This window comes from Notothenia rossii, assembly GCF_949606895.1.
Source record: "Notothenia rossii genome assembly, chromosome: 1".
Taxonomy (NCBI): domain Eukaryota; kingdom Metazoa; phylum Chordata; class Actinopteri; order Perciformes; family Nototheniidae; genus Notothenia; species Notothenia rossii.
In genome coordinates, this window is record NC_136912.1 from 80259225 (window position 1) to 80269680 (window position 10456).

The window sequence follows — 10456 nt, forward strand, 5'->3', positions numbered from 1 at the left end:
CCCAAGAATAAGAACACAAGAAAATAAGTACAAGAAAAATGCATATTATTTATTGGGTTTGGGCAATCTAATTAAACTTTCTATATGATAACTTCTTTATCTCTAAGTTTAACATTTAAGTATGTAAAGAGATTATTTCTTATCTTTTTCATTAAAATGCTACTGGACATACCTTTAGCGTTGCATTTTAATACTCTAAGGTAAAGGGATCTCTTCTGTTTCAAAATGTTACAAACTATAATGCATTTACTTGCTGTTTGCCTGCTGTTTAGAGATCAACCAGGCTTAATAGCATACAGGCTAGAAATGGTTTCATATCAATGAGTCTTGTCACACGCTTTTGCTTAAACCACACATCTTCCCTTCCTTATCCTTTTGGTGTGTTAATTATTCCGCTACACCTCTCTTTGCATAAAGTAAAATCTGAGTTTTAGCAACAAACCACCGAGCATTTATTTATTTTTCATACCCTACTCGTTATTTACTCGGAAGATAAAGCTAGAGTATGTGTTTGCGCGTGTAAGTGTGGGTGTTGGTGGTGGTGGTGGTGGAAGTGGGGTGCTTAGGGGGCGCCTGAGGCGAGACAGAATGTAAGCACAGCATGAGTAATGAAATAATGACTGAAATATGAAAGGACAAGGCAGGCCGTGCTCTCTCTATCCGGGGGCCGACAGGTATTTGCCGGAGCACCGGTGCAGAATCCATTAGAAGGCTGTCTGAGCAGCCGAGAAGTGAGGGTGCTGTAATTACAAGCCATTTGCACTGAGACAATGCTTCACCCCTCACTCATGCACCCCCAGGAAAAATCAGAAGGGTGGCCGTATAACGTGCAGACCATCAGTCTGTCGTGTCCCTTTATTCTTTCTTCTAACCAAGGGAAAACACAATTTTATGGAGCAAAAATGTGAGGGTGGGTTTACAGATTTAAAACTGGTCACCATTTCCTTTTTAGCGAAGGGGGTCAAAAGGTCAAGAGGATTGATGACCACCATAACGCTGTTTATGAACCAATGAATTTGGGGTCATAAACACAATAATGGTATATTGGAACTGTCTACATTTCCAAAGCATTGAACCCCCCTTCCCTGGTCAAAGTAATGATTGGATAGGTTAATTGGTAGGTAACATAATGTGTGGGATGCTTAGTGATTTATGTCGGCATTGACTAAGTTCTGGCTGTGGATGTACGTAAAGCCGCCAATAATTGGATTTTAATTTAACTGGCACATCAGGACTAGTTAATTAAATAATACACTCTCCAATGGCTGTATCTCACAGTCTAACATTTACACATTTTATTGCGCTGTTTAGGCTGTTTTGACTCAGGTAATTTATCAAGAGAGAACATTAACTACCACTGTGCATGTGTTTCTACTCAAGCTATTCATTTTCAATCTAGTGCATTGTGTGTTCTTCTGGGCCAGAGAAAACTCACTGGAGAGTATCTTGAAAAATAATTTGTAACGCTTTTCATTTTGACATTTGAATTAACCTTAATTAAACAGCTGAGAGAATGTGCACCAAAACAGCTCAAGAGCTATCGGCAGTTGAAAAAAAAAGAAAAAATAGTATCTCAAGGTAATGATGTTTGGCCCTCTTACAAGGAGACTTTTGGCAAACATTCATGCATTTTTATGTCTAAACTTTAAGAAGTCCACACTGCATAATCTCCCAGATTCCTGTATGACGAAGTTCACACTTTCCAACTGGCCAACAGATCTTACAGTGCCCACTGGTATTCATTCAAAATAATCAATGGCGGTTCCAGACCAATTTTACTGGGGGGGGGCCAGGCTGGGGCCAGTTATTTCATGAGAGGGGCATAATAAGCATAAATTACAGTCATTGGTTTCAGTAGTTTTTTCATTTACAGCATTTGTTTTAGTAACTTTAAGTGACAATTGAATTAAAAAACATAAACATAATTTGCTTTTATAAGGTAATGAACAGTTTAATCTCCACTGTACATCCCGATCTCAGATTTGATTTAGAATCGTAATAATTGTAACCTTGCTTTTTTTGGAGGGGGGGCACAGGGGGGTCCCTGGTCAGGGTTACGGGGGCACTGTCCCCTGTTGCCCCCCCCTCCCCCTAGAACCTTCCCTGAAAATAATCCCTTGTTTAGATAGTTCTAAAAGTAGTAACTCAATTATTAACTTAACTTAATGTGTATTCCTATTTGTGTTCTCAACACATTGGAGACTCATAAAGCTTTGGCAAATTCAGAGGTATAAAACCCAAAGAGTCAAAATGTATTTTTTGATTGAATGTATTTACTGTTGCATGACTCTGGATTTGCTAACAAGATGTCAAAAAGGAGACACAAATGCAATAGCAAATGCTCCACAGTATCTGCTAAGTGCTTTCTGGTTATTTATTTCTGTTTAAGAATGTAACCACAATGAAAGTATACTTTCTCTCATTTACTTGCATTTTAATCTTTTCAGCACTAACTCTCCCCTATTATCTCAATATATTTATTTACTCGTTAGAACCCTCTTTCTTACTCTCGCTCTTCCTTTTAAACACAAGAAGCCAACAACAAATGTGTCAAACTCTTGACCTTATACTGATGCTACAGTTGCCCAGTAATCTATTTTTGTGACATCTTGAAGAAGGCTACAGTAATACAATGTAGCCCTGTTTGTCCCCGTTGAAACAGGTTGTTTTTTTTATTTTGGAAAGTTCCTGTGGTGGATATGTCCAATAAGATCCCATTGAGATGAAAAACTTTGTCGAATGGCTCAAGAACACAGAGGAAGAGTCTGAGTCTGAGGCAGAGGAGACAGACTGAACTACCATCTTGATTTGTATGTTTACATTATCATGGCACCATTAGAGAGACTTATCGTAGAAGTCTGTCTGTATTTAGTTGTTTCCTTCTGCAGTATTATAGGACCAAAGAAGTTTAGGTTCATCAAGAGTTCAAATCAAAACAGCTTACAGGTTTGTCACTCCAGCCTCCCTATGGAATAACAAATTCCAGTTGGAAGTTTAGGATAGGTGTGTATGTGTGCGTAATTGTTTATTGTCATGCCCAAGGACATCTCAGGTGGCGAGTAAATGAGGGAAAATAGAGCAGCTAATTAGCAATGCATGCATAAATCAACTGTGTGTGATGTTCCAAGCTACATCTCCCTCTCATCCCCTCCACCTCCATTGAGCATGTCCATCAAATTGACATCAACACTATTAGCAAATGCTCTTTCCAACATATTTTCATCCAGACTGCTGTCCAGTCTTACCGATCCTTTTTCATTTGATAATATGCTTGTTGGGTACATAGTGGTCATCAAAACACAGTTTATATTTACTCTGAATTGCTATGGCTCTGTGATATGCAGGTTATCTCTTTGATGGGGCAATAGAGAGTCTCCTGTTTTCTCAAGACACAGATAGGGGAGAAGAAGTCATGAATGTATATAAGGTAAAACAGCGATAAAGCACCAGAGAGCATTGCAGGTGCCAGGTTTACCAGGGCCAGACCAGGGGCGTCAGCTGACCCAATACTATACAGGGGCACAACAGGGGCACAGAAAAAAAAAATGTTTTGCAGTTATTTCTTTGAAAAAAGCATGGGCACAGATAATTAATGCAAGCACGCGAGCAAACATTATAATAAAGTGTCATAAATAAATAGTACAATCAGATTGTTATTTTCTGCATCATTAAATATCTAGCCTACCTGAACCAAACTGAATTGAATTGGCCTACTTGTGAACTTAACTGTATACAGTATCTCTAAATCACTAACTGATGAAGGCAAAAGAGGCACAATGAATCTTCATGACATATCTGTCAGCAAACATGGACTTGAAAACTGAAAACTGAAAGAGAACCCCCCATCCTATGATGGTGTGATGGTGACTATCCTATGAGGTGTGTACATGGTCAGAGAGATGGGAGAGGTCTATGTTCATTTTTAAAAGTAAACTGTAACGTCTCGGTTTCAGTTTTGCAAAGCTATCAATCAATTGACAGTGGCTTAACTTGGAGAGTGCTCCTCTCTCAACAGACATGATGGCAAGATGGTGGAGTCTGTCTTGCCCCATTGTGCTTCTTAACCACGTGTGGAGGCGTCTCAGCACGCTGAATGTACGTTCACAAGTGCAGCTGGACCCTGGAATGGTCAGAGATATCTGAATGACCTGTGTCAATGTTGGGAACATGACATGATCCAGCAAACTGAAAAGACATTGCATGTCAGTGATTGGAAGGCTTTCCTGCTTTCTGGCCAGATAGTTTTTAGCCACCAGCACTTCCTCTTGCTTTAGATCCACATTATAATGATCTGCCAGACCTCTGAGGTCCTCCTCACAGAGAAAGTTGCTAGATCCTGGATTACAGGCCTGAACACCTTTTAGAACTGTGCTGTTGAGAGATGAAAAACGCTGCTCCATCTCAGCAACCATCCTGTCAAGGCAAGGTAGATACACTGCGGTTCTCAACTTCTCGGCATTCCCTAGGTCACTCGCTGCCCCACAACTAGACTCGACTACATACTCCTCCATGCGTCTCTGCTTCTGCCTTTGTCTTGGTACAGCACATGACTCAGGGATTTGGTGTGTTTCGCACAAGGCCTTTGCGCGGTCATAAACCTCAGCTGCTTTGTCATCAGTGCGCATTTCTTGTAGAGTGGCGCACACAGCGCATTTGAACTCCTCAGCTTTTGCCAGGTCCACAGTTTCACTTTGTAGGTATTTGTGTAGACTTTCTGTCACAGACAAAAAAGTCTTGAACATCATCAATAGATAAACTGTGGAGAACCTTGCAAGGTTGGCATGCAGACCCACAGCCGTAGGGTTGCTGATATTGGACAGGCACGTGAGAACTGCTGGGAAATTCTCTATCATAGCGTTGATAGACCTCAGCTGGCAAGACCATCGGGTCTTGGACAGCTGTACAAGCTCAGAAGCTTGTAAGCCAAGCTGTTTCTGAGTCTCCTTAAACTTGTCATGGTTCACAAGGGAGCCAGAAAAGAATGTATAGACATTCTGCAGGAGGTCAAATAACTTCCTGGCCTCTGGTATGGCCAGACATGTGGAACAGAGCACTAAATTCAATTGATGTGCATAGCAGTGCACATAAATGGCCATGGGATGGTTCTCTCGGAACTTTGCTTGGACCCCTCCAACAGCCCCACTCATGACTGAGGCGCCATCATAAGCCTGTGCAACCACCTTCACATGGTCTATGCCATTCAACCTTAGCTGTTGTTCAATGGCAGTTGTAATGGACTCCGCGTCAAAACCCTTCAAATCTACCATAGCTAGTAAATGTTCTTGCACACTCCCCCCAGCAACATATCGGACACACACAGCTAGCTGCTCAGGGCTGCCATCTCTTGCTTCGTCAGCCATCACTGAAAACATTCCAGCCTCCTTAATGTCTTTACTGATAGCTTTTGTTATCTCCTGGGCACAGCACTGAATTACTTCATTTTGTGATGAAGGTGACAAGTATGTAGTGTGTGATGGTGCTGAATATGTCTGAAGGAAAGGGTCGAACTCTTTCAAGAGGTTCATGCATTCCAGAAAGTTCCCCTGGTTGTCGCTGGACATGCCCTCATCATGGCCACGGAATGGGATATTTTGTTTTCCCAAAAACTTGGTAACAGCCACAACCCGGCTGAGGTACTCCCGTCTCTCTTTTATTTCATGCTCACTGGCAGAATCCAAATGGTCGACAACACTGCCATGAGCCTCACTGGCTTTATAACTACACCAAGACTGCATGCTTGCCTTATGTGCTGGTGATTTCTCATGCTCTCTATAGACATCCAGAGCTTTTTTCCAATTTTGAAAGCCAGTGTTTACAAAGGTGTCATTCTTCAAATGTTTCCCAAATATTCTACAGGGAAAACAAAACGCTGCATCTTTAGCCTTGGAATATTCCAGCCATGTAAAGCTTTCAAACCAGTTGGCGTTAAATGATCGATTCTTTGCACCAAAGTTGTACTGGGGATATTTTGACAACTTAACTTGGTTTGGGCCAGACTCCTTTCCCCCAAGATCACTTGTATGTCCCTCAAGATTGTGGACACTGCTTTTTTCTCTTGCCCCCAGTCTAATGTTCTCTGCCACTGTGGCAACTGTTTTCTCAGTCTCATCTCTGGGGTGTGATCTCTCCGGCCTGTCTGTCTCTTGTTGTCCTTCCTTCTCTCTCTGCCTTTCCCCTGCCTCAACCAGCTCAATCTCTTCTGCCCTCTGACTCTCCTGTCTGGTGCAACGTACAAAAAAATCATATGCTCAATAGTTACCTCAGATAACCATTAAAAGTTCAAATAACATTCATCACATCTATAAGTAGGGACATTTACAGTAGCTAACTACATTGTCAGCTGAGTCTCACTCTCACCTGTCAGTGTCATCTCTCAGTGTCATCCCTTCCTGTGTCCCTTCAATCTCCTCCTCTCCTCCTCTGCACTCTGCTGCACTGAGTCTTGAAACAACATGAACATATTACAGTCTAATGTCTGCATTTTCATTATCTACATTTTTACAAATGCAGACGTAAGGTTACTTGTGTATAACCTGTTTGCAGTTATTCCTAATTAATATTAAATTAATAGCCATATCACCTCTGCTCGTGCTCATCAACATCCCTCTCTCCTTCACCTCCTCCGACACTCTGCTGCTCCTCTTTGTCTGGACAGATATGTAACTGTTAGGCTAGTGACCAGTGGTGAACTCAACTTGTGGGTTGTTACCTAAAAGTGGTTTGGGTTGCCTTGTTACCTAGCTTACCTCTCTCATTTCTCCTTGCTGCTTTATCCCTGCTCCGAGCGAATAACTTTCTGATGTCCATTTACAAGATACTAAATACTAAAATACAGAATACTATCAAATCAATCAAATCGTGAAGTGATAAATAATGGGAAACCAACGCCGGAGCTAAAAGGTATGTTTCAAAAGACGGTTAGGATAACTCCATCGACTACTCACGTTCAAAGCCACATTTCTTTGAAAATGTTTCACCTCAATAATAGATTTCGTGATTTAAGATACTTGGGATAATATATTTCTAAATCTGACACTGAAACTGTCAGTGCCTCACCAGCCACGAACCTCAGCGCATGTCACTGCTATTCACATCTCCATCCATTGAGCCTAGTCTATTATGTTTTATAAATTATTAAAAAGTGCTATTTATACAAATCACATAACATTTAACAGTGTAGCCTATACGATTAGCTTCCAGGCAAACTCATAAAAAATATATAGCCTACTCCTGTGTGACCTTCACTTCTAAAACTAAGATTATGTTCATCGTAAAATTACGTTGCTTACCAGATTGACCGCAAGCTTTATTTCATGGTATCCTGAACTACCAAGGCAAAACACGCATCAACACTACGGGTTATCAGAAGGGACAAAAAACATTCGAATAAACAAATGAAAGCAGCGTGTGCTGAATAGGACTAGTCTTATGCTGTGCAAGAGAGGTTTACAGTAGCAAAATTGAGTTCGCATTGACGGCCACAATGCTTGTAAAAGACGCTCCGTGCAAAGGGGTTATAAAGTTACCAGACACACGGGCAGGCAAGTGCATAGAGTTACTAGTCCGATAGGAAAGTTACTAGACCCGGGCGTGCGGGCGTGTCGCCATTTCGAACCCTGAATAAATTAATAAATAAATTAAAAAATCAGTGACCCAGGCATACCGGGGCACCTCAGATCTACAGGGGGGCACGTGCCCCCGTGAAAAGGGTCTCGCGACGCCGATGGGCCAGACCCCGCCGCAGTAATTTTATGGGTTCATCCAAAGCTAGTGAGGTGTAAAATAGACTGTGGCGATAGCCCAAACACACTCAATTGCAGCGCATGTGTCTCCACTAGGCTCTGAAATCATATTCAGGGATAACAATGAGATGTGGAGATGCACAGGAAGCCATAGCAACCTGCTATGAATAACAATTTGTATGATATTCAAAGGTCAGTTTACAATATATAACCACTCAATTTGATGGGTACAATTCACGAGAATATAAACTAATAAGTATGCATAAAAAAAAGCTTGGAACATTACACTAAAAGCCTCCCATATCCACCAACATGTCCAATATGTCTCAAAAAGTCTTTGTAGAAGGAGTGTAGTTTTTTTTTGAATATTCTACTTGTGTTGTCATCCTGCCATCCTAAAAGTTTGATATGCATATATTGAGCATTTTCTCTCTGTTAAACCTAATGGACATCTCTGTGCTTAATTATAAGCTCTGCTTGTGGCTGGTAACTTGTGCGATTTAGTTACTGAAACTTATCACGCTGTGAAACTCACACAGAGTCCCAGTTTATGACAGCATCTGAGAGATTTTCTAAAATGTAAATGTGGGAACATGGTGCTCACAGTTCTTTCGTTTTTTGTGATTATTCATTCACAATGTCTTCCACTTTTTGTTATCTTTCCTCTTTGACATACCTCCTTTGTTGGTGTGGCAAATATTGAATAAGATAAGGAGCTGTAGAAACGGCATAGATGAGTATATATATATATATATATATATATATGCAGTAGATGACTTATCAATCCCCATTGCCCTTCTGCTTATCTTTTGCTCCAACCCAATGCGTCATAATCCTTATCTTATGTATCTATTCCTTACCCTAAAAGATAGAACAACAATGAAGCTTACTGGATATCATAGATAAGAGCCCTCTGACCTATGAATGCCGCTGAGTGGGTATGGTTTGTCACGAACAAGATACCTTTACCTCCATCCTCACCCAATCAGGTGAGAGGAAGAAGATATAACCTTCTTTGCTACCTGTTTTATTGTAATGCTTATTATTTGCTTGTGCATTTGCTTGTAAGCTAATGAAAAATAGAAACAATTTCACACTTCACTAGCATGCTTTGTATTGATCATATTTTGCAGTGCAGTGATTTTTTCTTCAACGGTTAAATGTTGTGTGGTTGCATCGTATATTCATTCAAAAGGATCTTTGTCTTTTGGGTCAGCTTGGGATGTCTTCTCTTGAGAGAGTTTATTCAAAGAAACTTGGCATGGAATAAATAGTCCACGAGTCACTCCTCTCAACCTATGAATATTTAACTCAGCTTAAAGACAGCTTAAAAATCTCCTTTAAGCGATGATCTCACATTATAGTTTATAGTGGCAGATATTTTACTTGCAATAGATACGGATGAATTACAAACTACAAAAAGGAATATCTTTCTTTGGGTCAAGGCACATTGCCATTGAGCTTTGCTATCAAACTTGACTCAGAAATAAAGTAATATTTTAGTTTTTCAAGCATTGACAAAATTGTCAGCGCTTTGCTTCATCTTTGTTAAAACCCCTTTGTAGTTTTGAGACTTATTAGGTTCAAGCCACCTCACATGGTGGCTGATTTTCAAATCTCTCTCTCTCTCTCTCTCTCTCTCTCTCTCTCTCTCTCTCTCTCTCTCTCTCTCTCTCTCTCTCTCTCTCTCTCTCTCTCTCTCTCTCTCTCTCTCTCTCTCTCTCTGTTCTTTGGACTTAATTGACTAAAACATTTGCAATAGTTGGATTGCTAATGATTGTTTATCCTGAACTGTTTTGGGTCACCAAAACAATGAGGGCCTATTTTTAAATATCTTTCTAATTTTAAAGGGACCCTATAATGCTTTTTGGGGTTTTCCCTTTCCTGTTGTGTGTTGTATTTCTGCATGTAAATGGTCTGCAAAGGCTAAAATGTCAAACTTCCCTTCTCTCGAACACACTCCATTGCCTGAAACACCTCCATTGGACTCCTTTCCTTACCTCTGTAACACTCGTTACTACACATTGTACGTGATAGGCTAATGGGTGGGACATTTCTAAGCTTTAACCAATCACAACAGACGGCCACCTAACCGATCAGAGCAGACTGAGCTCTGGTTTCAGACAGAGAGTGACAAGAGGTGCTGTAGCACAGGCAGTATCAGAAAGATAAAGGGCTTTTTGAACAGTAAACATGTCACAGACGCACAACATAAAAATATGAACCTTAAAAAGAGCATAATGGGACCCCTTTAAGTATTAAACAAGCTAATAGAGCTGTGCCTATGAGCCAGTACAGGCAGAAAGCTCGGTTATGCTATACCACACTCACACGTGACATCTTTTGCGCTTCACTCATATTCAATGTGTCTACTTGAACCGTCAAGCACTACTGAATATTTCACTTTGCCAAGATGCTGCTACCACAATGCTTACTACAAGCACTACTGCATCTTCACTACTATTGCTTGCATATTATTTTATTTAATCAACATAATCTATATACAGGTGTAAAAACTGAATGACTTAATTTCAAAATATTCTAAACTATATGAATGAAGTGATTGCATTTAGCCAGTCTCTAAGCTCTGTGTTAAGTATATATCCAAGCTCACTTTTCCACCAGGCCAAAACTAGCAAATATTCCCCTTAGCTGTGAACTCATTGTCATGCACACTTTATGTATCTCACACACACACACACACACACACACAC

At 40.6% G+C, this 10456-nt stretch overlaps 1 protein-coding gene across 1 annotated transcript; it reads right to left on the reverse strand.

Moving 5' to 3' along the window:
* Positions 1-498: 498 nt before the first annotated feature.
* On the reverse strand, positions 499-7658 carry LOC307019634 (uncharacterized protein; the record flags this gene model as incomplete). The annotated part of the gene is made up of 6 exons (XM_079650633.1): positions 7290-7658; positions 6747-6824; positions 6581-6647; positions 6358-6441; positions 3476-3509; positions 499-573 (listed from the first exon to the last, which is right to left on the reverse strand). Exons 2-6 carry the CDS (start codon positions 6805-6807, stop codon positions 499-501), a joined length of 321 nt encoding a protein of 106 aa, XP_079506759.1. The 5' UTR covers positions 6808-6824; positions 7290-7658.
* Between the last annotated feature and the right edge of the window lie 2798 nt (positions 7659-10456).